At 39.7% G+C, this 27,948-nt stretch overlaps 1 protein-coding gene across 1 annotated transcript; it reads right to left on the bottom strand.

Annotated features, from left to right (window-relative positions):
• Positions 1 to 1,212: 1,212 nt before the first annotated feature.
• Positions 1,213 to 27,938, bottom strand: LOC149299696 (apoptotic protease-activating factor 1-like). The gene is made up of 26 exons (XM_089486143.1): positions 27,801 to 27,938; positions 27,211 to 27,400; positions 26,385 to 26,582; positions 25,874 to 26,057; positions 23,101 to 23,213; positions 22,630 to 22,761; positions 21,460 to 21,698; positions 20,738 to 20,905; positions 20,489 to 20,620; positions 20,052 to 20,165; positions 19,126 to 19,310; positions 18,543 to 18,669; positions 18,035 to 18,160; positions 17,696 to 17,827; positions 14,330 to 14,455; positions 13,768 to 13,917; positions 12,160 to 12,288; positions 10,983 to 11,108; positions 10,378 to 10,497; positions 9,908 to 10,033; positions 6,401 to 6,526; positions 5,596 to 5,715; positions 5,216 to 5,341; positions 4,631 to 4,756; positions 2,750 to 2,884; positions 1,213 to 1,359 (listed from the first exon to the last, which is right to left on the bottom strand). The coding sequence occupies exons 1-26, from the start codon at positions 27,936 to 27,938 to the stop codon at positions 1,213 to 1,215; spliced, it is 3,735 nt and encodes a 1,244-aa protein (XP_089342269.1).
• Between the last annotated feature and the right edge of the window lie 10 nt (positions 27,939 to 27,948).

Below are 27,948 nucleotides of genomic sequence, written 5' to 3' on the forward strand. Positions count from 1 at the left end.
ATGCTGGTATGTGATGTGTATTGAGGGAATATTTTAGGATTGGATTCCATGTAATAATAACTAGATGAAAGTTCTTCCCGAATATGTTGACATAAAAAAGGTGGGCAAATGCTGTCTCACGTGACTAAACAAATATATCCGAATCTATATCTATCTATATATAGATAGATACACACACGCGCATACATACACTACTAGTTTGGGGTCACTTAGCTGTTTTTAGTGAAAATAAGGACATTTCTAGCTGTGCTAACATAATTGCAAAAGGTTTTACTGATCAATTATCATTTTAAACTTAAACTTGGACTAGAGAAAAGTAAGTGAAGATTAAACTACTGGGTAACGTCAGCTCTGTGAATATTCGGGGTTGACTAGAAATTAAATATGTTTGGGATCAGAGGTGGCATGCCAGGGAATATTCTGTGGATATTATTCATTAACTAAACATTTTTTTTTCCTGCTGTAAAATTGTCATCCACAGCCTTAAACTCATTCATTCATCAAATGTCCGGATCAAATCAGCAAAATCTCTTCAAGTCTCCTCACCCATTGAATTATATATTACATGGCTTCACCCTTCCTTTAGTGGATAAACCCTTTTGTGGGAAACACAATTACAAAGTGATATGTTAGACTCGCTTGTTTTACATTAATACCTTACCATACAAGTTCCAAAGTTTTGCTTTTTTGTAATCAGCGATGATAGCAGGCATGCTTCCCTAGAAAAGAAATACGGCTGCTCCCACAAATCTGATTTCAATGATACTTAAAGGAAAATATTGCAGTTGCCTAGATGAAGTGTAATTTTCTGGAAACCAGCTTGTTGAAGTATTTTACTATTTTTTATTTTTTTTTACCATATACAAAACATGCGTCTGTATTACACATGTAAGTATTGGTACATAAGGACAGCACCAGGTATAAAAATGGCTGCTATTTATGTTACATGCATACATTGTGTTCCCTTTTATCGCACTGCTATTTAAGATGCTGTATTTGGATTTTTGATTAGGAGAGACGTTCAATCATACTCTGCTCCACCTACCACGAAGTAGCAATTAAAAAACCCAGCATGCCGTATTTAAGAGCTGCTCGAAACGAGATCGGAGCAAGATCCCTGTAGGTTTACACACAGTTTGCTTCCTGTCATACACAGTAGATTATGAAAGAACCTAATGGCATGACATATTTAATGCACACTGCGTGTCATTGTCACTCTACCAGCTGAAGCACATACAGAATTCCAAGATTGTCGATGGTTACAAAAGTTCTAAAAGTAGAACACAAATGTATTGACTTGAGATTTGTCCCATTTGTGTAGAACGTCTGTTTGCAGGCTCCGGTGTCTACATCCCACCACTGCAAAAGAAAATCACATTAACCAAATATACATACACTATATACATGACATAAGCCAAACATCTAAAGAAGAACAACCGTTGCTATTTGTTCTTTGCATGCTACTACCTTGATAATGTAATTGCTCAACTGCTTTGAATAAACACAAGGCCCCAGTACTGGATTTTGGCCAAAGCACATAAGCTCACCTATCACATCAAGGCACCACATAGCGAGTCCTAACTCAAATACAATTCTAAAAGGAACAGTCTAATGACTCTACCCTACCGCATAATACATATTAAATGACTCCCAAGTCAAAAAATTAAAAGGATGTACTTACCTGACACAGAATGTGCAGCCAATCAGTGGCAAGAACGAGCTCCCATTTAAATCAATGGGAAGACTATACACATGCGCACTGGGGTCTCAAACAGACCCCTGCATGTAGCGTCCAACAGAGCCACTGCTGCAGCTGACCGGAAGCGAGTGCGTCATATGCAGAGAGATGCATTCGCCTGAATGAATCTACTGCAGGGCATGTAGCTGGGGAAATCCTCATGCATTTGCAAGACACAGCTATGGTATACATTAATGTGCATAAGTTGGCTAGAGTGTCCTTTTAATTAAAATGGCTGGGTTTCAACCATAGTGTCTATGAAAAGAATGCCTCACCAAGAGTATTAAAGCCTCGTGTTTACAATGTATATATTTAGATGTGCATGTTTAAAAGCTGATATTACAATACACAACACGCTGGTCACAATCCAAAATTGTTACAGAGATAAAAAAAACTATTTGTAAGTCTTCAAAGCTTTACTCGTCTAGTCATTTAGTTTATTAGAGGCAGTTCATCTGTAGTAAGATTAGGGAGGTGGAATGGATGTGAAATACTGAGCATAACCACTGTAGTTATAATGTTATTTGGCAGATCAAGCTTTAAATAGACAGGCAAGAAGTTTGCCATGTGATTTTCACATTTTGGGTGGTGAAGTCTACATTTGTTGACATGTGTGACTGCTACCATTCTAATACGGAAAGCTGTGGATCTAACCGGTGACCAGTCATTTGCATGGCTTATTTATACATGGCCCAAAACTGACCCACTGCAGTACTTTTGCACGTTCCATAATCACACTTCTGTGTACTAAAGTAGCAGTGACTCCAAAATTACGGGGGGTAAATTGCCCAACAGAACAAACACAAAGTTACCAGAATTTTTAGTTTACTTGGAAAAGGGAGAGACGTAGAAGATCTAAGGGGAAATGACTGCTGGGAAGGTGCCTTGTGTTTCTGGAGAATAAGTAAGTTTCCTTTTTCGGCAGTCGTTATAGAGCTTTCATACAATATATACAGAATTCTGTCGGCCATCCATGATGCCCCTGAGCAATGATACCCAGAGATTACTTACTTTGACGTATGCTCCAGTGGACACAATCAGTTTACAATCAGGAGAGAAGTGAATATCAGTCACCCATCCGTCATCATTTTGCATGGAGATTTCACAACACTGTCGGAGGAGCTCCCCACTTTGTACGCTCCAAATCTGTCAAATAGATGAAAACCAACGTGAGTACGTTACCATAGAAAGCAGTAAATTAAGGACATACTTGTTTCCACCAATCCAGTTTGTTGTGCTTAATAATATTTTCCACTAATATACTTATATACTTTGGTCTTCTACATCATTCAAGAGACGTGAGTTGTTCACAGACAATACCAGTTGATAGTCCCTCTCTAAATTACAGTCTATACACACACACACTACAAAGACACATTTTAATAAAAGAGCTCAATAACATTGCCATGATCAATAAATGGTTTACTACCGATCTGTTGGTGATTACTAAAATTTATTACAGTTATCTTCAATTTACAGAATATACTAAAATTGCTTTATTTCTCACAACAATTATGGGCTAGTAGATCATGGCATAACTTCAGCCTACCCTCACAAGCACAGTCATATAGGAATATATATTTGCAATACTTAAACATCATATAGGAAACAGTTTGCTAGGTGATTGGAGATTGCCGGTTTATGGCATTGTCTCGCAATTTACTGGGAATATTTAATAGCTGGAAATCGTACATATTTTTGGGGTTTTTGTAAGATGTGTCAACAGATCACACATACGAAATCAGAATACATTATATGTCATTCTGTTCCAGTAACACTCAAACGTGTATCTAACATAATTAGGACATGTTTATGGGGACCTTTAATTATTGCATGGAAATTTGATTTAATAGAAAGTGGGTTGCAAAAATGTAAGTCTTTAGATAAGGATAATATCTTTTATGTAGAACCACATAGGTTTAGGTACCATAAAATAGGTCTCTTCTGCAAGTAGAAGGAGAGGATCTCATCTGAAGAAGAGATCTTTAAGCTCTCAAAGAATTATGAGATGCTACATCTTCCGTGCTGCCCAAACAAAAGGTATCTGATGATGAATAGGAGGTATGTGATATTTCTAATGGGTGCAGGTGTGGTCTCCCCTGTTTTCAAACTGCATGTTGTTTAGGTTACAAGATCCACAATAATATCACAACATAAGCAAGAGGAAAATGATGTAATCATCTTATAGGACCTGGGTTCATGTATTTACTTATATACATAGAGTAGAGGTTGAAGCCGTATTAGTCCAGTGGTGTCAATATCAAATAACAGATGGAATAAGTATCTTGTGATAATACCTTTTTTATTGGACTAACAGAATTTTGGAATGACAAGCTTTCGGGAGCTCTCAAGTCTAAAACATTTCTGAGCAAAACGACACATAGAATTTAATGTTGTGTGGCGGGGAGGGGGGCTTACTACCCCTATACATATAGAGATGTGGGGGAGTTGAGTGAGCGCTTATTAATTCTAAAAAAAATAAAAATAATAATAATTCCTAGCATAATTTCATAGGACTGGTTAAAAAAAATAATATATATATATATATACTTTAAACTGTATTGTTAAGAAGTAATTAATTTGCAGGATGTTTTCGACATATGTCTTACATATTGATAATGCATGTAAAGCATTTTGTCCTCATACATAGTATTCATATACGGACACATGGACAGATAGCAACTATTAAAGTGAGCTCCCCGTTGTTCAATGAAGTTGACAATGCACTGTGCCTGCAGAAACAATGACCTTTTATAGTGCATATCTGCTATACCAAAGCCAGTGCTGTATATGGAGTAGGTAAATGGCCCCAACAATGACAACATTTATTTGGTAATTTCCTCTTTCTTAACACGTTTTACCCACGTATATGAGTTTAAGAAGAAATCATACCATAATTTCACCATGATCATCCCCAGTGGCTAAATATTTGTTATCCGGTGAGAAACTGCAGCATCTTACACAGGTTTTGTGTCCGTTCAGTACATGGAGAGGAGATGATTCGGTAAAACTCCATATCTAAAGAGACATGTATGGTTACGGTTCTTTGTGTGCATATACTGGCTAAAGAATACCTATAAGGTTAGCGTTAGATTTAGGTTTACTTCAATTACATATATATATATATATATATATACAATAAACTATTGTTGTTCGGTTTCTACTAACATACTTTTATCAAAAGGTATCAATTCTACTGCCAGTCTTACCTTCCTCTGGAGCTCAGATATTTCTGTATTTATTTAATTAAATATATATGAGACAGGTTTATTATCACTTGCAATTGTAATACAGTAATAAAGTCTAGAGCTCTGTAAGCATTGGTACCAAATGAACTGAATATTTTTTCTAAACCATGGTACTTGTGTTAGCTAGCATTCTGTCTGCTCACTAGATATATGTTAAACATTCTGAAACATAGACTTTATTTTTCGCCCAGTGTGTGATGAATGCCTAAACAAGTTCTACATGTTGTACCTTTGCATCGCTGTTGACAGATGTAGATGAAAACTTGGTATTGTCTGGAGAAATATCACAAGAGAGAATTGTCCCGGTGTGGCAATGAAAATCTTGCTCCTTGTGCCCAGTAGCCAGATCCCATATCTGAAACAGTAACGTGTTTTTTTTTAATTTTTAGTTAGAAATCCAAGTACATCCATCACTGTATGTACCAACTTGATATTTAAATATCGTGAAGATTTATATACGCAGACGCTTCTGTCATTGTTCTCTCTCCACTTTTGGGATTTTTTTGAAATTTTTTTAATTTTTTTTACTATTTCACACAGCAAAATAAATAAAAATAAATATCAGGTAACTCAGATAATTCTGAAAGTCTCTAAAAAGGTCTTGTTTACCTTCACTGTCCCATCAAAAGACCAGGAAAACAGCTTGGAATCCTTTAGAATTCTAAAACACTTCACAGCTTCTTTGTGTCCTTCTAAAAGAGCGCTGTGTCCTGACATCAGGTCCCAGACCTGCATCACAATAAAGTAATTTTATTAACGCAAACTGCAGGAGAGGATGACGTAAGCAATGCCATGAAAGTCGCACGGAAACTGTTTTCCATAGGGTGTTTTCTTTAGTGCCTCAAGAGATAGCTGGTTGGTAGCTGCAATCAAAGTAATTGACTTCTGTCTCATTTCATATGCCAAAAACCAAAGCTCAGTGCAGCACCCTTGTATTTTCCAGAAAGATCCTTGTAGAATATTTTAAAAAGGTGGTCTTATCACCATGGCAACCAAACAAGACACCCAAACCACCAAGAACAATCTATTGGTTGGACAACAACAGTGTATTTCAATACTTGTAGGACAGTTGCTGTTTAGACACAAACTGTATTGTGTCTACGTAACGAGAGCCAGGCACTGCCGTGAGGCCAGAGTAGTCAAGGTCTAGAATCTGACAGAATCGGTGGTCAGGCATTTATTAACTGAGGCTAGGGCCTTAATCCCCCTGCATTGGGGTAAGCCCCCGCCTCCTTCCTTTAGGGAAGGGGTCGCAAGGGTGGAGAACGTTCGGGTTCTTGAGGAGCTGGTGGCCAGAGCTAAGGGTCACGAGGCAAGATAAAGGGTCGTTTTCCAGAAGAAGACATACAAATAAAACAACTCTTGCTTTGCAATGTCACAAATCCATTAAAGAGAGAGGAAATTAAACAGTCACCCTGATAGTAGAATCATCTGAGCAAGAAACGAGGTGTTTTCCATCTACGGTGAACTGGCAGTGCTGTACGGTAAGACTGTGACCCTCAAGGTGGTGAAGGACTTTGCCACCGGACAATTCCAAAACCTATGTCAAGGAAGACATGAGAAAGACAATCCACTCAATGGCTTTAGTGCAGTATGTATAGAGTTGTCCCATATACGGGACGACTGCTAGTTGAAGAGAAACGTTACAGGCTGTATTTGTTCATAGGGCGTGTAGGGATACATAACCGAGCAAGAGAAACCACAGAATAAAAGGCACCTTTAAAGTTATATAGCTACGTGTATAAAAGCTGACGGATCATGGAGGTTAGCAGACTGGTGTATGTAAATGTAACAAGATAGCCCTGTTTGCATACATGATTATTATGACTTTTAGCAAAGAAGTTTTGAATCAGCGGGATGAGAATAAGGTGGCTACTGGATTACCTCTAACTCTTGCTGGGCTACAGCTACCATTTTCTACTGTGGAAACATATCTAGCAGGATAAGCATAATGGGAGTTGTAGTCCAGCAACTCCTGGAGTCCTGGTGGACACTTTATGCCCATTGCTTTTCTAGATTGTTTAAAAAATCACATTATTTTCCCTTTCTGGACTTACAAACATAAGTAGACATTCACTGCTAAATTGAAATCATTTATGGCTACATATTTCTGGCATCACAGGCAGGGATGGAGCAGTTACTAAGACTATTAAAACTATTAGAAAAAGAAAAGATTATACAAACAGACCTTCAAAAATCCATTTTCAATCACTATGTAACATGTCATAGTCTTCAACCGTGTTTTTCTGTTTCCTAGAAATAGCTTAGCTACCTGCTCCGGTAAAATTATCCTTTAAATACACATTCTTTTATTCAAGCAGAATGAGCAAATTTGTTATTGAAAATGAAAGATTACGGCAGGGCAAATGGTCCCCTGCTGGATCATAAAACCAGAGCTTTAAATGGAATTAAAATCCATTGCAAGAAAGGAACACTTATTCGCAAAGCGGGTGGCTATTGTCCTGTCTCGAGTTTCCATTCCACTGACATTATTCAAATTTTACCAGATGTTCAGAAATAAAATGAAGCCCTGTGACACTTTGACACCTGCTTGTTTGAAAGGGATTAATCCAGCAGAGGTCTTCTAAGTCTTTTAACTGGGATGATTTTAGAACGTATAACAGCTCAGCAGCAAACAAACCCTTTCTCTTGGCATGGGTTTAAAGGAGTGTCGTAAAGAAGTCCTTTCTCTTACTGTTAGAAGAGAGCTAGCTGTCAGTTAATTAGGTTCACATATCAAGATTCTACACTCAATATTTGTAGATACAGGCTGGAGAATTGGCAATTTAAAAATAATATATAAACATGTGGCACTGCCCACGTTTACACTGCCTTGCGGACAAAAGAACAGATGTTCTCTAAACTAGGTACTACGGATCATGATCCTAAAGGAGTTTTAGGAGTCCTCTAACCGTTGGGCTGTATTCATTAGATATAAAATACTAGGTAATCTGCAGCAAGATGAAAGCTATGCATTCTGCCAACTTTTTATTAAGAGGGACAGTTGTTTCTGCAGGCATAAGGTAAATTTGAATCTTGGCAAATTTGAATTGTGTCCCCCGCCCCGGACCTTTAAAAGGTCAACTACACCTGCTAAATTACATTTTTTTTGCAACTAAATCCAGCATTACAAACATCATTCCTAGTACTGCTGGATGCCCAAGCCCTCTTTAATAAAATTACCGTATTGGCTTGAATTTAGGCCGCACAAAGTCTTTAAAGTGGGGGTGCGGCTTATATTCGGGGACATGCAGTTCCGGGCGCCGGGCAGGCAGCGGGGATAGGATACAGATCCCCCGCAGCGGTGAAGGGGACCCGTATCCTACTCTCGGATGTGCTCAGACAGCCTCCCCTGCCGGCACTTTCAATGGGGGGAGTGCCGGCATGAGAGGTTGTCTAAGCGCATCGCGCAGATATTCACCGGCAAGCGGTGATGCGCGCAAACAGCCCCCTCATGGGGGGAGTCCCGGCAAGCATATCTCAGGGGGGGATAGAGTGGCAGCATATCTCGGGGGGGGGGGGCACATCTTGGGGGCAGAGTGGCAGCATGTAAGGGGAGGGCAGAGTGGCAGCATATCTCGCGGGGGAAGAGTGGCAGCATATCTGTTCCACTAAGTGTTTTTTTTTTTTTTTACTAAGAAATTTTTTTCTTTAAAGAAGCACCTAAATTTTAGGGTGCGGCCTATATCCGAGCCAATACGGTAGATGTTGCAGGGGGTCTTATCTGTCATATGATACAAAACCTGAAAATGCTATAGTTTCTGTTTTTTTGCTTGTGATTAAACTTTTAGAATAGAAAGGAAAGAATACACTGACAGATTAGCTAAGATGTATATATTAGCACACTAGATAGTGGAATTAATGTACCTTTCCTACTTAAAAGCAAGCTGTCCCCTGGGCAAATTGTTTAGGGGATCTAACCTTTGTTTCTGACTACTCCCCCCTATTTAGAGTGTGTAATACAAGTGGTGGGTACTATATACAGAAGGAGCTGAGTCATTTGACTATGCCACCAACTAGCGCCATTATTTCTATTGAATAATTTCCACGGCTCCATTAGTGCGATACAGATCTTCTGCTGTATTATAGTTAGCACATTTATGTACCTTCACGGCTCCATTAGTGTGATATAGATGTTCTCCTGTATTATAGTTGGCACATTTATGTACCTTCACGGCTCCATTAGTGTGATATAGATGTTCTCCTGTATTATAGTTGGCACATGTATGTCCCTTCACGGCTCCATTAGTGTGATAGAGATGTTCTCCTGTATTATAGTTGGCACATGTATGTACCTTCACGGCTCCATTAGTGTGATATAGATGTTCTCCTGTATTATAGTTAGCACATGTATGTACCTTCACGGCTCCATTAGTGTGATAGAGATGTTCTCCTGTATTATAGTTGGCACATGTATGTACCTTCACGGCTCCATTAGTGTGATATAGATGTTCTCCTGTATTATAGTTAGCACATGTATGTACCTTCACGGCTCCATTAGTGTGATATAGATGTTCTCCTGTATTATAGTTGGCACATGTATGTCCCTTCACGGCTCCATTAGTGTGATAGAGATGTTCTCCTGTATTATAGTTGGCACATGTATGTACCTTCACGGCTCCACTAGTGTGATATAGATGTTCTCCTGTATTATAGTTGGCACATGTATGTACCTTCACGGCTCCATTAGTGTGATAGAGATGTTCTCCTGTATTATAGTTGGCACATGTATGTACCTTCACGGCTCCATTAGTGTGATATAGATGTTCTCCTGTATTATAGTTAGCACATGTATGTACCTTCACGGCTCCATTAGTGTGATATAGATGTTCTCCTGTATTATAGTTGGCACATGTATGTACCTTCACGGCTCCATTAGTATGATATAGATGTTCTCCTGTATTATAGTTAGCACATGTACCTTCACGGCTCCATTTTCCTCTCCAAAGGCTGCCAACTGCTGGTCACTACTGAGGCAGCAGCACGTCACACACACCTCCGGGGCACTGCTCTCAAACACAACGTCTCCATTCTTCCCATTTATTAGCTGAGAAAACAATACAATGAAGATATTACTGAATAACAGACATTACCAAAAACAAGTGCATGATAATTCATGGCAATGCTTAAACAGGAATATTATTCAAATGTTATCATTTTTGACAGAACAGAGGCAGCCAAAGGGTTGTCCTACGTGCATATGATTTAAAAAAACAGAGAGATGTCATCTAGTCAACAAAACGCATGTATAGAAACGTATAGAAATTGGTTCACAGTGCACATACACAAGGATAATTAGACAAGCATACAAGAGTCATCTGTAATCAATGTAAAAGGAAACATGGGCAGCTTATTGCCCTGCTACATTCAGTTTGCCAGAGAGCTACTCACAAGTAATATCTGCTCTTTGTCAGGGGCAAGTACCAGGACATCCTGGCCAGTGAATGCCACATCGTATTCTTGCTGCAAGATTGTACTGGACGGCTTGCATACTTTATTTGTTTCCCAGAGCTGTTTACGATAAGATAAAGCAAAGAAACACAGTGACACTATTGAAAGGGAATGCTCGTAATATAGTTAGGCAACATGCTCACAGATCAAGAAAATGATAAAGAAGACTTACTGGAAAGCGAAACTACATAGTACTGCAGAATTGCGCAATTCTCACAAGGGTTTTAGGCAAGAAAATCTTAAAATTTGTTTAGATTAAATGTAGGAGAATACCGACGGTGGTCACTGCCACTTTAACCAAAAATAACCGAAGCTTGTGTGCTTTTAGGTCTGAGAGGGCCTGTAAACTCCTGTAAAAAGTCAGCCTTGGTGTAATAAACATATCTTCATTGTTTTGCATAGTTTTTGAATGCAGTAGTCACTTGGATTAATCATAATTGCTGCAGGACTTATTTAAAATGATTACGCATTACCCACTTGTCATTACTTGGAGAATAAACCAAACAGTATGCAAAAAAAGGAAAAGCTTGTATGTTATACTGTACCTTCACAATCTGGTCATCGGATGATGTCAGGAACGAGGATCCTTCTGGAGAAAAGGCCACACAATGCACCCAGCTGAAATGAGCATTGAAGTCAGCTAGTTTTGTATTGGAGTCTATATCCCATATCTAAGAAGAAAAAATCAGGAATCACTACTCACACACATGTTTTTTCCCAGTAGCTGCAGAACCCACAGAACTCCAATGATGCACCGGAAAGCCTGACATTAATTATAAAATAGTCAGAGCTAATGTATAGTACATTTTCCCCTTGGTTCTCCTAATTCCAGCCCCCATTCCTGCTAGTTCCCTCTCCCTTACTCCTTTTAGAGGATCAGATACCGTCCACTCACTGGAACAAATCTTTCTGCTGGAGTACAACCTGCTGCCACTTGCTTTCAAACGGCTGGCATCCCTCCAAGCTAATATTCCCTAGAGTCTCACAACACTAGTTTACACGGCTCTGTGCCGTTGTTTCACATAGAGCTGACGAAACTTTAAAGTCATTTGCCTACTGCAAGCATGGAAGGATTCACCCCGCATCTAGGAACGGATTTCACCGAACCTTCTGTGCCCCAGAGTGGTGAGCAATGCCTTGCCAACCAACACAATGCTCAAACTTTGGGTTCCCAAAGGGTTAAATTGTTGCTATTCTCATTCCTGGAATTAAAGAATACAAATATCTCCACATAGGCCCAATTGATATTTTGGCACTGTGCCAGCAGATAACACCAGGGACAACCGATAGCAACCTTCCCATTTATTTCAGTTTATAATAGGGATTGTACAGGTGAAGGGCTAGTTTGTAAAAGGGTGATTTATTTCCTTGCCTTAGACTACCATCTGGTGGTGGTTTTTTGATGTTACTACAGTAACACTGTTCGCTTTTGGTTATTCATGTTATAGGACCTTCCATAGTGCTTCATATAACATGAAAACACCTGTGAACATTTCCTTGTGTCTATAACCCAAGGGATAGATCAGCATATGCTATATCCTTCAGGATACACATGCTTCTGTTAAAAATAATCTAATTCCTAATTCTGGGAATGGTTGTACATTTCCAGCACAGCCATCCATGAAACAGTCTCTACATACAAAGCTTTACACAATTTAGGTTTTCTTTTGACCAAACACATATACTGGGTATAATTTGGATAGCAAAGAAACAAAGTCTTACCTGGATGACATAGTGTGATAAAGCTATTGCTACATATGGCTCTGTTTTAGAAAAGTCACAGTACAGGATTATGTTTTGATGATATGTTTCCACTTTAGACAGAAGGTCACTTGTGTCCACATTAAATATCTAAGACAGATAAACAACAATGGAGCATGGTTACACTGTGAACTGCAAGAACATAATAACGTAATGACATAATACATGGCTGGATAAAAATCATTAACTCTTTATGTGTTGTATGTGAATAGTTGATCTATGTACAATCAAACACAATTTGAAGGATAACTGAGCTGTTCTTTGAAATGACTAAATGCCTGATTGTTGTGTAATGAGCAACCTAAATTGTCTATTTGGAATTCCATCGCTGATTTCTCCTCAACTCCCACAGCTCCCTCATTTCTCCCCACTTTATACCTGCCCTGCTTCCTTTATTCCTCCTCACTCGTGTCATTGTTCATTTCAGCCCTCCTCTGTCCTTAAACTCCACCAGCAACAACCCAAACTGTCCAATTGCTTTCACTGCAAAGGCTGCTGCAGGTGAAGTGTGGCTGTGGGCATTATATATATATATATATATATATACATATACATACACACACACACACACACATACATTTATATATATATGCATGAGTATTTGTATACATGTGTGTATATGTATGTGTGGGTTGGAGCAGACAAGATAGGAGAAAAAAAGATAGTAGAACAAAGTGAGGTAAATATATCAGCAAGTGAGGTGGAAAAAAAGAGATAGGGCAAAAGGGAATTGCCAAAGAGAGGGAAAAAATAGAACTGAAGGAAAAAAAACCCCACAAGAGGCAGAAAGCAGACAAAAAAATGGGAAAAAGAGCTTGCTAAAGGCATGAAATCCAGAGAATGGAGCCTTCCCGTTTAATTGCTTCAGGGCCCACAGCTCATTAATCTGCCATGATAAGGTGCATATGATGGTTAGAGTGTCCCTGTGAGGAAGTTTACAATGACCAACTGTCTGATCTGAGCTGAACCAGCAGTGCCTGGACAGTTGTAATATTGCAATTATACAGTTTATCTGTTAGCGGTTTTACTGAACAGTAAGTAAAAAGACGTCAAATGAATGACTAGCATAAAGTAAATAACGCTGCACTCAACACAGGCCCTCTCAGGAAGACTGTAGTTAGGAAACAACCATAGACAAACCTTTTTATGTCATTGGTAGGTAGGATAAGTCTTAATAAATACATATTTTGTGTTTATTGTTTGAGTGCTCGCTTAAATCAATTACACTCCTGTATTAGATCTCCTTAACGCCAGGCACAAAGGCGACTTTAAAAAAGGTCTGCCATTTCCCCTGACGGCTCAATTGTTTAACATATAAAGTGGTTTGTGGAGTCATTACTGTTCATTCTGAAGATAGAAGAATCTGGCTGAGTTATTATTGGAATTGGCGCTAAAAGGAGCCTGCTGTGATTTCTGCCGTGTTAACCATTGTAATCTCAATTCTTTTCATATAATAGCTAATGTAAAAGCCGAACAGGAACTTTTGTCACAGCAGATGTATTCTAAGCCGCAGCTGTACATTTGCCTCTGAATATTTTATTTAAAAACAAAAAGAAAATCAATACTTACATACAGAAAATTTCGAACAGTCACCAAAACTTTCCTGCAATCATTCGACCAACAGCAACATTGGAGCAGCAACTGCGATTCATCATTAGTATGGTGATATGTTTTAACATCGATGGTCTGGTGCTCGTTAGCAGAGGATACATCCCAAATCTGGGGAGGTATTCATAAAAAGTTAGAATTATGATTTCCTTTCTTTCCTTGAGCATTATCTATATATATTATTTCACAATGCCACATTCTAGTTATACAAGAAAAATATGTGATAAAATAAACACAAATAAGTGAAACAAGCAGTAAAAAGGTGTTTTCTGAAGTTTCACAAGAGATTTTTTTGGCAGTATCAACAAACATCATTAAAAAACAGCAAATACCCACGCAAGTGGAAGAAGTGAGAGATGAATGTAATTTTAAACACAGACGATTCCAAAGAGCAGTCAAATGTAGACAAAGCGGTTTTCTCAGACAAAGCAGTTATCTGCTGTATTTTTAAAGCTCAAGCATAGTGTACATACAGAAATGAGGTGAGGTATTTGAGAAACATAATAAAATTTCGCCCATTTACCTTTAGGGTGCCATCCATTGAGCAACTGGCCAAAAACTGATCATCAGGGGAAAATCTGCAATGGTTGACGTAACCCGAATGACCAAAGAGTGTGTTCTGGCAATATATCTTATTAAAATCCCAAAGCTGCATTTCAAAATAGACACATTATGGTTAGATTGGCAGATAAAACATCTAAACTTCTACTTCCTATCATGGACTTTGAGCCTTTTTCGGCCCAGGTAGATGACTACATACTATAATAATATTAATAAATTATGAAAAAGGGCAATTTAAAAAACCCTTATCCATTAGTTCCAAAACACTCAATTAGAACAAGGCGTTTCAGGTTACATTGCTGACAGCAGGCCCGGACTGGGACAAAAAATAGGCCCGGGCATTTAAGCCTGAGCAGCCCATATTTATTTATTTATTTATTGTTAAAGCCCACCCTTCATGTACCATCTTTGCATTTAATCATTCACACAAATCATTAACACATTCATTAATGCAGTCTCACAAATCATTCAAGCAATTCATCCACACATGAATTCATTAATTGTCATACGCATTCACACAATTAATCCACACATTTATTCATTCATTCTCATACGCATTCACACTACCCCCTCTCATCATCTTATCTGCCCCTTCTCACTATGTTCCCCCTTTTCACTATGTAACCCCCTTCCCCACTTCTCAATATGTACCGCCTCTATCTATCCCCTCTCCCCCTTTCTCACTACCTAACCCCCCTCTGCCCCTTCTCACTGCAGCCCCTTCCCTCACCCTATTTACCTTGTTGCCAGAGCAAGCAGCAACTGCGACCGCGCCTGTGGCAGGGCAGGATTGACTTAGGGGCTGATGGAGCTGCAGCTCCAGGCTCCTACCTTAAAATAGGCCCAGTCAGGACCGGACTGACTGGGCCTATATGGCCGCATTAAGGCAGAGCCCCTTAAGCCCGCCGCAACTGCAACCGGGTCCGCCACTCTAAGGCAGAGCCGGCCTTAGGTGTTCTGGCGCCCTGTGCGGACTACTCCTCTGGTGCCCCCCCATCCCAAAAAAAAGAAAGGAATAAAAACTTGTAACAAAACTCCCCTTTCTCACTATCTATCCCCCTGTATCACTATCTACCACCTCTGCCTCTTCTCACTGTTATCATTATATACTGAGGCAGACATTGACGGTGGTACAGCATAATACTTATCACTATATACCAAGGCAGAAATTGACGGTGGTACAGCATAACACCTACCACTATATACTGAGGCAGACAATGACGGTGGTACAGCATAACACCTATCACTATATACTGAGGCACACATTGACAGTGGTACAGCGTAATCCCTATCACTATACATTGAGCCAGACATTGACAATAGTGCAGCATAACCCCAATCACTATATACTACGCCAAACATTGTTGTGGTGTAGGCCTACCACTTCATTGTCTGGCTTAGTAGTAGGGATGCACCGAAACGAATTCTGGACTGAAACCGAAAATGCAGCATTTACCTGTCCGAAACCGAATATGACACCATAAAAAAACCCCTTTTATTTAAAGTAAGTAACACACCAAAATAGGACAAAACAATTAAAAAACAATATTATATGTATATATATATGATTGTTAACAGCAATCACATTCCTATCATGCCCAGGCATACCCAGATTCCAGGATGTACTCGCAGACTTGGCATGATAGGAGTATGATTGCTCTATCTACCCCTTCTCACTCCCTTCTGCCCCATCTACCCCTTCGCACTCCCTTCTCCCCTATCTACCCCCTTTCCCCCTATCTACCCCCTTTCCCCCGTCTCACGCCCTTCTCCCTATCTACCCCCTCCTAACTATCTACCCTCTCCCTCTTTGAAGTTCACTTACCTTTCAGGAGTCCTGCGGTGAGGGTGCAAGGCCTCTGCCTCCCAGCTCTGCCACTGTATGGAACAGTATAGAGTGATGGGAGTTATGATGTACTTTTAGAGCATAATTAGATCATGAAAAAGACATTGGAAATGGTACAGCATAACACCCATCACTCTCACACACTTACCAATCCACACATATATACCAATCCACACGTATATACCAATCCACACGTATATACCAATCCACACGTATATACCAATCCACACATATATACCAATCCACACGTATATACTAATCCACTCTCACTGAATATTTTCCTACCTTTCCTCTTTTCTCCTTACAGCTCCTTTTCCTCCTCTTCGCTCCTCTTCTTCAGTTCTTCTGTCTTCTCTGTCTTCTTCCGGTTCAGAGGGCACGGACAGCGGTGGGCGCGGCTTCAGTGTTGTGCGCCGGGATCTAACAACAAACCCCGGCGCACAGCAGCTGTTGCCGCGCGGATCACAAGGGAGCGGTATCGGAGGTCTTTAGCAGACCTCCGGCTCCCTTGAGTGATTTTAAGCCGGGTTCAACCGCTCCCTTGCGAGCCTGCTCCTCCAGCGGCGGACATTACTGTCCGTCTCTGGAGGGGTGCCGGGTGCCGCAAGTTGGCACCCCCTGATGAGCGGCACCCGGTGCGGACCGCCCCCTAGAGTGTGACGCCCTGTGCGGTCGCACACCCCAAAGGCCGGTCCTGCTCTAAGGGGCCGGGAAGCCCCCACCAGGGCCGGCCTTAGGGGTTTGCGGCCGCACAGGGTTTAAATGAAAACATCGGGGGTTTTTTTCAACTTTATTTAACATCCTCCATGTTAAATAAAGTTAAAAAAAACTTTATTTAACATGGAGGATGTTAAATAAAGTTAAAAAAACCCCGATGTTTTAATTTAAACCCTGTGCGGCCGCAGACCCGTAAGGTCGGCCTTGGTGGGAACTTCCCGGCCCCTTAGAGTGGCGGACCCGGTCGCAGTTGCGGCGGGCTTAAGGGGCAGGTGCCCCTTATGCCCTGCGTTAATGCGGCCGTAGGTAGGGTAGGGGCCTGGAGCTGCAGCTCCATCAGCCCCTAAGTCAATGCGGCCCTGCCGTGGCCCGGCCCACCGGGCAAACGCCCGGTGTGCCCGATGGCCAGTCCGGGCCTGGCTGACAGTATTTAGTGATAAAAACATCACATCCAAGATCCTTGCCTAAGATACAAAAATTAGATTGCCTTGACTTGTATGTTTACACATATGTACATTACATAGTTAACAAGGTACCACAATAGACCTATGACACATACACATCCACGTCCTAAGGCAAAAAAGAATGAACTGTGCTTAACAACTAAGCTAGAGACTCGAGATTTGTGGTTGCGAGCAGAGGCAACAGAGACAAGGTTATGAAACACAAACTACACAATCAAGTCTAATATGTTGGACAGGACAAAAAGGCCAACAAAAAGTGTAGGGAAACAAAGATGCATTTCAAAACTCAAAATTGTCATACCTTGACTAAACTGTCGTGAGAACAGGTAGCCAGGAGACATGGTGACATCCCGTTTGTGAACTGGCAACAGCTGACCCGTTCTGTATGTTCCTCATATTGCTGTATGAGTTGACCTGTCCGCGAGTTCCATATCTACATCAGCAATGACATAACACAAACAGCGAGTTTCTGGAAACAGCTTCCACAATTCTACCAGCATGCCTCATAATTCCCACATTAACAGGCAATATGAACTGCCAGATGTAGTGCGCAGGAATCCATAGTCACACCAAGCATCCATATGAACAGAATTACTGTTACGGCATCGTTAATCTACGTAGGATAAGACGCAGAGCTCACCTTTACTCTCTTGTCTGCCGAGCAGGTGGCAATAAACATATCATTAGCAGAGAATGCACAGCACAGTACTTCATCGTCATGGGCTTTAACTTGAAGAAGTTTCTCCCCTGTCTCTTTTTTAAAAACCTGGTGTGATAGGGAACAATAATATACTTGGATTAGCTATCCTGCCACCACGCCAGCTAGATCACAAGACATTATGATCTGGTGATAAAATATTGATAAAAGTATGATTAAAATGTTATCTATATAACTATTCGTGTCTCCTAAGTGGAGTCATCTAGGAGACAGAAATATTAGTAAATTTGAGCAGCACTGTATTTTCAGAATTATTATTCTATTTTATGCATAGGGAACATGTTTATATCATACTATTACAAAGGAGTAATAACAATGGGCAGTCATTAATAGTAATGTATTAGTATATGAAAGTCTGTTTGATATGCATATTTTGTAGTGCATTTACTTTCTACAATCCTACAGAATTTGGATTTGTTTGTAAAGTTACCTGTAATGTTTTGTCAGCTCCACAACAGGCTATTCTCTGTCCATCAGGGGAAAAGCATGCATGATAAACAGCTTCTGTATGTGGACGGACTGTCAAAGTAGGAAGATTTTTCATGCTTGCTTTGTTTCTAAAGAGAAAAATAAAACATAAATACACGGGCATGGCTGTTAAATGTGCCTATGCATTAAACTGTCCATACTAATTTGCTCAATCTCACAATGCTCCAGAAAGGGCTAAAATAAAAAAGAATAAAAAGAGTACAGGAACAGAAGAAGTAGGAGACCCACACACACTTAGTAAGCTTCCAAGCCCCCACACAAGTTAGTTCTGAGTGCTGGCATAAGTGAGTAATGGCAGGGTAATTTCACATCTAGACCTAGGAAAGAATAGGTTTGTTTTAGATGGGTTTTGTGGGTCAAACAGCATGCAGTACAGAAAGAGGTACAATCCACCGCTGATTTTAATATATGGGTTCCCCCTCTGCCCAATGGTATCAAAAAATCTAAATGTAGGTCATTAAGTTTGTCCAAGAAATCTGTAGCATTCTGTTTTACATTAAAGGAGGAAGACCAAGAACTCTTACACCCAGTTGACATAGAAAGCTCCATATCTGAGATCCTCTTTGGCTTGCTGGAGTGACTGTCTGAAGACTTCAGAGTCTTGCGGCTGACACAAACCCAACTGAACAACATTTACAGTTGGATTTTTTCCTAGGAGGTGGCCATTTGCAGACAGAAATTCATGGAAATGTTCACGAGCTTTGCTGTCCTGTTGATGGTAAATTTGAGAGAATGGTGAAATGCAGAAGTAAACAGAAATTTCTTATACAGTGATTATGTGTGAATTTAAAATAAAACCAGTTATTATTCGAATGAAGATCATTTCTGCTGCGTATAATATCTTCTTTTAAACAAGGGAAGAACTCTGAGGTCCTGGTAGCTTGTGAATCTACATATTTTCTATGTAAGCTCAATAAAAGGTACCGCCTTTGACTGAAAACCCATCCTGTCCGGGGCCAATACAGGTAAAACTTTTTTCTTTACTTTCTGTAAATATATCAAATATGAGCTTGCAATCTGATCTACACAGCATTCAACAACTCCTGATAAAATATAAATATTCACTTCACTGGATACAATATGTAGTACTAATGTATTTTAATAAATTATAGTCATAATCTTTACCCATAGTTTTTAGTTCTAAACTTTAAGGGGCTAAATTAAGTTATCAAAGATGCATTTTTCTCCACAACAATTAACGTAAAAATGTTGATTTTAAATATATGGTTTATATATGCTGCTAAAACGTGAACTACTGCACAGCCATTTAGAAGTCTATCCCTAGCAGTTTATAACCAAATCACCACCCACATATATTCTTTGTACATGAAGATCTAAGCTTTCCATATTTCACCAATACACCTACGCTTCCAGAACATATTGTGCATCACATTTTGTACCATTAGCAATGATCCGGCACCAGGTGTGGTTTCACATGCACAGCACATACCTGCGTATCTAAAATGTCCCTGTAATTGACAAGCTCATGAATGAGATGAGCTGGGCCAAATAATGTTGTTTTGGCTTTCAACCAATTCAGAGAAAATAAGAGCGAAGTGAGATCCTGAAAAAGAAAAGCATCTTTATTTACTTTACTGTTGTCACATACATATGTTAATTAGTTTAAGTAGGTGTGACATGAAATGGCATAATTATTGTAGTTATTATCACCTTAAGTATATTAACAAGTACTATGAGAGCACATAGAGGGTAAGTCCTTTATCGATGTCTCCAAAAACAAGTTTATCCGTTTTTTTTAAAAAAAAACAAAAAAAAACAAACCAATAAAATAAAAGAGGAAACGACCATGCCAAAAAGTCTTGATACTTTACAGTTCGCAAAGGAAATAGGGGGGTAATCAACAAAAGTATGTAGTTATGTACCTACCTGACGCATGTTAGCCTGTGCCATGTGAAAGGCCAGGTAGTGGTACCAATAGGTACAATCCTCTTGATCCAAAGAGGGCATAATATTTGGATAATGTTTCTTATACTGGCCAACAAGTTTCAAATGCAGTTCCTGGAAATAAACGGAGGAGGAGAACAATGATCATATACCATTACGGATAATAACAGAAGATAGCTTCACAACAGTAGAAAGTAAGCACGATAAATAGTATAAACAACGGGTTCCTACAGGAAGCTGGTCTCTGTTTCTTTCTGTAAGGAAATCCAACTGAAGGTCGTGTAAATAGTATAAGAAGGATTTTCCATTACGATCACAGTACAATAAGGACTTGTTGACAAACTCCTGTAGTATATCTTCTACATCTTCTCTCTCCATGTCCCACAGTATACACAGCACCTGAAAAAAAGAAGAGCTCTGTCTAGTAGATATGTCCAGACATGTGGGACAGAATAGAGAACAATTTATTGATGGAGTGCATTTCCTGCAATCGTCTGCCAAGTCAAGATCTGTAAAAAATCACGTATGGAACGTCTCTATTAAAAATGTTTCTCTCCTTATATTTTTGTGGTTTGAAAGGTGCTGTCCCACCTATTCGGCTGAACTTAACTTTCATAAATAAATGCAGTCATTAGTGATGAATACTCAAACTTTTCCCAGAAAAAAAAAAATCTTTAGCCATGCAAGATATTGCTTCATTAATATTTTTTGCCAAGAACAATGAATTGTCATATGTTTTTATGTGAATAAATAATCAGAGTTAATAATTAAAATGACAGATCTCCTACGGCTTATTTTCTTAACACACTAAAAAGTGCAATCATCGTTTTGTCAAAAAAAACCCCAAAACTTGTTATAAGAACTTGCGCCGAGAACATGTGTTTAAGGTCTATATCTATCTAGCATCAGTCAGAGAGCTGAGCTCTGTAGTCAGAGTTGATTGTCTGCTTTACCTGAGTGGGCACTTTCACATCCTTTCCTATAATGGAGAAGTCTTTGTAGTAGTCTTTGAGGTTTTCTTTCAGCATGTCCACACTTATAGACATTGCCTCGTCAAGAGCCTCGTAATCATACGAGGAGGATTTCCTGATTCTTTTAAATTGCTTTCGCTGGAGTTGTTTGAGGTAGAAGGCCCAGCGGTTAGGAAATTCTCTCAAAAGTGCTCCTATCAATGATACTACAAGAGGTGACCCTGTGAAAATAGAAATGAAACAATATAAAAGACATGGCACTGCACCATCTTAATCACAAGAAGATTAATGTCGTTATTTTGGTGTGAATTTGCCCGAACTGTATCAGTACCAGATTAGCAAGAAACCGAACAAAAATACAAGTGAAAACGGAAAGTGAAATTTTCTAATAATCCTTTTTTTTTTTCTTTTTCCACATGCAATGTAATCACTGGTAAAAACGCTGGTAATCACAGCGACCTGAAGACTAGTGGATATAGTCTAATGGATTGCCATTTTCCCAGAAAATTACTGCCAAATCTAGTACCGAAATTCACAATTTAAGCTTTTGCATGTTTTACACATCTCTACCATTACTTAGGCAGTAATGCCTATTAAATAAAAAACAATTCACTGACAATGAAGAGTAAACAAATGCCCATCATCTTTTATAAACCCATTTCAAAAAATCATTTTATGTATATCTGATATTATTTGGATGGCAATTACAAAATAGCTTTGGTTAGTGTACACAGTTGCTTGGTGAAAGTAATCACCTTACAAGTGCATTTTATTTAAATGAGGTGCAATGCATCTCTTTAATAATGTTGTATGATACTCAGTAGCACTCATGAATATCACAGGTAGAACTCCATATTGTCGTCCAACTGGATGCCTAATGGCAATGTCCCTGAAAAGCAATCTGATGGTCCACAGGTCTGTCTGTGTTATACAGCCCATACAATCACCTAATTGGTGTAAAAACATTCCTACCAATTAATGAGTTACCCTAAGAAAATATCAAGACCATCTAACGAAGCAGAAGACTACAGCTTTTACACGCTAGTAACAAAGGCTGTATGTGAACGTGAATCCACATTACTTCTAACCCACCTAAAGACTGGCCAAACATATAACCAGTCTTGCAAAACTCTTCATTGTTTCATTTGTTACCTTTGGACTCCTTAATAATACTATGGGCTTCTTGTGGGAGCATGTCCACAGGAGCATCTACAAACAGAGACAGAATTTCCAGCCCTTTGGTGTTCTCCAGTTCACTGCTCACTGGTACAAAGTATTTGTTTCCTTAATGAAAAAAGACAGTTATACAGTCATTATAATAAATTTGAGTACTTCACTGGAAACCTTGATAACTGTCTATGTACATTTAACAGGGAAGCCAGTTAGATATTTTAATCCAGGATAGCTCTAGTCATAATTTATATAAGCATTTGCCTGATATATAAAACTGTTAAAGCCCATAGTCTGAAAATATATCTATACAGTTCTAGTAAATGCTCTAATTCGCACATTTTAAATTCATTCATAGATTGTTCAATGTTCTACTGACTACTAAATAAAAGAAAATTCTAAAAAGTATAGCACTTTTTTTAAATGTATCACCCCATAAGGTTTAAGAATTACCAGAAACGGCCTCAGTCACACTGCGGTCTCTGCTTGTGATGAGAATTCGGCACTGAATATCAAATGCTTTGAGTACCCAGGAATCCCAAATATCATCGAGGATTAAAAGGCACCTAGAATAAAAGCACACACTCCACAGTTGTGATGCAGTCTATGTTACCTTTAAGAATCATTCCTGCTAATATGGTTTCTGGCTTTTATCATATATCCCACTGACAAAAGTACACCTGATGATGCCCAATGTTCGAACCTTTAACTTTATATTTAAGGTTGTAAAAAGGAAGGCATGATTGACAACCAACTGTATGCCAATGAAGTGAAATGGTGTTATGATGCAGAGATCCAATGGGCAAAGCCTCTCTATACAAGACCTTAAAATGGTCTCAAACATTAATGGAGATTCTTCTCTGCAGAGCACATGGCAAATCAGTTAGGACATTTGGTCACCTTCCACTCCCTCCCCCAGTGCAATGTCCTTTCCCTTTTCTATCACCTTGGTCTCTAAGGGTCACTGGAGAAGATAGGTTACCAGGGGAGTGTCCAGCAGAAGGAGGACTTATTGTGTTTATAAAGTCCTGCCAACTCTCTCTCTCTCTCTCTGAGTCTGCGTGGAGATGATCACAAGGGAGTGGTAATTGTATCACGTGTTTACAGGCTTATCCTGCTGTTTCTTTGTTATTTCCATTCAATCAATGAATAGATAGTTTGGTAACAGCATATACTAATTTATAGTAATTTGTATGTGTATTGTTAATTTGTTTAGCCTCTCTTAATAAATATTGTTAATTGCAGAAAACAAGGAGTGTGGACTCTGACTTTACACTCAATAGTTAGTGGTTATTGATAGCATAACAGTGTATATATATATATATATTCATACATTAAATGTTATTCAGTAATCACAGTAAGATACAGACACGTTTTTATATTTATAACAAAGGTAAAGTAATTAGGTAATTTAAAACTACGGCGCTGTGTCAATCTATAGCAGGGGCGTCCAACCTGTGGCCCTCCAGCAGCTGCAGGACTACATCTCCTATAATGCTCTTTCAGCTAAGGGGCTGGCTGAGGAGGATGGGAGATGTAGTCCTGCAGCAGTTGGAGGGCCACAGGTTGGATGCCCCTGATCTATAGTTTATTATCGTCAGTAAGAGAAAGAAAAAAAAGTAGTCTATCAGTCCTACTCTTAAAGAGAGGGGTATAGGAACATAGTTATGTTTTAACCTACTAGGTCAGGGGCGTCCAACATGCGGCCCGCGTGACCTCGAGATGCGGCCCGCGTGAGATTGGCAGCCAGGATCACTTCATCACAAGCCCTGCCGCTTACTTGTGGGAGGGTCTATTCTCTGCTCCAGTCCTGCCTCCTCTGTGGGGAGAACAAGGGAGGCCGCGCCCCCTGCTGAAGTCTGTGAGCGGCATCGAGAGCTGTAGTAGGTAAGGGGGTGGGTGTTTGAATGAGTATGCCTGTGAGGGAATGAATGTGTGAATGAATGAGTATATGAATGAATGTGTGTGTGTGATAGCATGGATGTGTAAGTGCTGGAACCTAGGCATGATGGGACTGTGATTGCTGTTAGCAATCACACTCCTATCATGCTAAGTCAGCCAGTACATGCTGAAACCTGGCTAGCTGCCCCCTTGTGTATTGATGCTGCCAGCAGTATGGGGTCTGCACTTACAACCACCCTGTACTAGCATGTACTGGCTGACTTGGCATGATAGGAGTGTGATTGCTAACAGCAATCTGCTAACAGCAATCACAGTCCCATTATGCCTAGGTTCCAGCATTTACTGGTTGCCTGGGTATAAAAAGAGTGTGTTTGCTGTTAGCAATCACACTCCTATCATGCCAAGTCAGCCAGTACATGCTGAAACCTGGCTAGCTGCCCCCCTTGTGTATTGATGCTGTCAGCAGTATGGGGTCTGCACTTACAGCCACCCTGTACCAGCGTGTACTGGCTGACATTGCTTGATAGGAGTGTGATTGCTAACAGCAATCTGCTAACAGCAATCACAGTCCCATCATGCCTAGGTTCCAGCATTTACTGGTTGCCTGGGTATGAAAGGAGTGTGTTTGCTGTTAGCCAATCATGCCAAGTCATATTGTTGATTTTTTTTGTCCAATTGTGGTGTGTTACTTTTAATAAAAGTGTGGTTACACACTAAAATTGGACAAAAATTACTGGTACAATGCCCAGCCAACCAGTACATACTGAAATCTGGGTATGCCTGAGATTGCTGTTAACAATCATAATATATAGTTTTTTTGTACAATTTTGGTGTGCAACTTACTTTTATTAAAAGTATGTGGGGGGGTCATTTTCAGTTTTGGCTAAGTGAACCCTGAATTTTCGGTTTTGGTCCAGAATTTTCATTTTGGTGCATCCCTAGGATAAATAGAACTATTTTATTTTAACTTATCCAGAATCCTGAATTTGTAGTCACAAAACTTTCTAGGCCCAGAAATCAGTGAGAGGAAAAGTAAAGGTTTTGTGTCATTTACTTTATTTTAATCTGCATATCTTATTAAAGGCCATATTTTCACAGTGAAAAATGAGTGCGGCCCGCGCACGTATACAATTCTGATGAAGTGGCCCACTGCAGAAAAAACTTGGACACCCCTGTACTAGGTATTCCTGTACTCCTCTCTTTAAGGTGATGTATTATCATCAGTATTTTATTGCAGGACAGTAGTTATTTCCAATAGCTAGGAAAGAAAGTCTGATATGAAGAATGCATCAAAAAAGCAAAGGAATGTAGGCTATGAGGCTACCTGGGATATATTTGCATAACTAGCACCCGAAGCCTGTCTCTGGCCTCCTCGATGTTTAGTGGGGGTCTCTGCAAATACTTCAAATCCTGATCCAAACGTGTGCATAGATTCTGAAGCTTCATCAGAAGTCCTGCTTTGTCTTGTTTACCAATAGCGATCCAGTGAACACCTCCAGGAAAACAGTCTAGGAAAGAAAACTGTCACAACCATATGCACATTTATATGACAGAAACCTAGCACCAAGAACTCCTGCTCTCCATGACACAAGTAAAAGGAGCCAAAAGTTAGATGGGTTAGGCTAAACTACAGTAGCAGAAAGGTTTAAGATCACATAAAATAATGTGTTGTTTTTAAGGCGAAAAATGGACACATTACTCAAAAACATCAATCGTCCAGCTGTACATTGATTAAAGATAGCGCTCAGCAAAGTGCACACTGTAATAAGCACAAGGCAGAAGAAGATTAAAGAAGATAAAACAGTTCTATTCCATGTTATCTGGGCCACTGTTACCTTTCAAGATGGAATGATCCCTGAGTGCTTCCGCTGCCAACACAGACTTTCCACAGCCGGCCATCCCAAAGACAGTCACCCAGCCAGGTTCATTCTTCACGTTGTACAAACTTCGTTGGATGTCATTAACCAGTTCCGGACGAGAGACAAACACAAGAGGTCTCTGGGGCACGCCACCTTCACAAAGCTTGGTTTTAACTACAACGATAATCACAACAATGCGTAACATAAACAATATCTGCAGTGTTGTCCTTCCATTTCAGAAATACATACAAGGAAGCTGCATAGTCTTTACTTCATTTCTTGACCATTGTGTTACTTTCTTCCACCTTATTGTGACAGTTATCTATATGCTGTAATATTTCCCCTACCATGTCAGCCTCATTTTTATCTTTAGTTCAGTTTTACAAAAAAAAAAATGTGGTCCCCCCTTCATCACTTCTCCGCAACATGCCATTTCCCATCAAGCCTGGGTGCCTATTCCATTCATCTGCACCATATTCTTGTCTCATCTACCTCCTACCTTACCACTCCGGTGTCAATTTAAATGGATCCTATACCATTTGGTGGTGGACTGGCTTTTTTTCGCTGGGGTTCCTATACTGTCCGAGATGTTGCTAATAGTGTGAAATAGGACCAATTTAACAGATGTTATGTTGTTACAGAGCCAATAATATGTGTGGAATTCCTACCAATTATGAACCTTTCAATTCAGTTTAGTTGTGCCTTCCTTTCGGTTACCCCAAGACGGGTCAAAAGGCAAATACTGCTTTGATTTCTGGCCCATAACTTTTTACAAAAACATAGGTATTTTAGGGCAGCTCACCATATGAAGTGATGCCATTAGTAGATTTCTTCCCATCGTCAGAACACTCAATGCTGGTGGCGTCTTTCAGACGGGCGGCAAGGTCTCTGTATCCTTCATGAAGTAGGGCATTGAAAAATGAAACGTAGGCACGATTGTCTTTGTTAAGGATTAGATTAATAAGATGATTTGCACGATCCACTGCAGTGGCCTATCAAAAGGGAAGAAAAATATATGTGAGGCTACAGTACTTGTGCATGACCTGCTCTGTCAGGGATAGATGGTCCACATGGCTTAAGCAAGTGAATGAACATGGACAAAATGATAAATAGGAATTATTCACTTGAATAATACCATTTTATCACTCCTGTTTGATATGTCGCCCTGAACATAATCTTCCTGTATGAGCCCATCCAATGCATCTGTCGCTGAGCATGAGTTTAAATCAAACAACAATTGGGCTGTTTAATAATAATAAAAAAGCAATTCAGTGGTAAAGTGCTAAATGCGGAGAAGTTTGCATAGTAACCACCAGAATTTCCCCCCAATATCCTTTAGAAATAAATCCACTGTAGTTATCACAGCGAGATTATGATGTAACCAATACTTACCTGTGCCTTTACTTTGGCCTCCTCTTGCACAGTTAGGACACCATCGTTTATCATGTGGTCCATGATGTATGGTGTTCGTATGTCTTTTACCAGCGCTGCCCTATTTTGAAGCAGCAAACTCCGAGGCTTTTCATCCATTTTGAGATTT

This window comes from Sceloporus occidentalis, unplaced genomic scaffold (genome assembly GCF_023333645.1).
Source record: "Sceloporus occidentalis isolate IW3139 unplaced genomic scaffold, rSceOcc1.0.p SCAF_28, whole genome shotgun sequence".
Taxonomy (NCBI): Eukaryota; Metazoa; Chordata; class Lepidosauria; order Squamata; family Phrynosomatidae; genus Sceloporus; species Sceloporus occidentalis.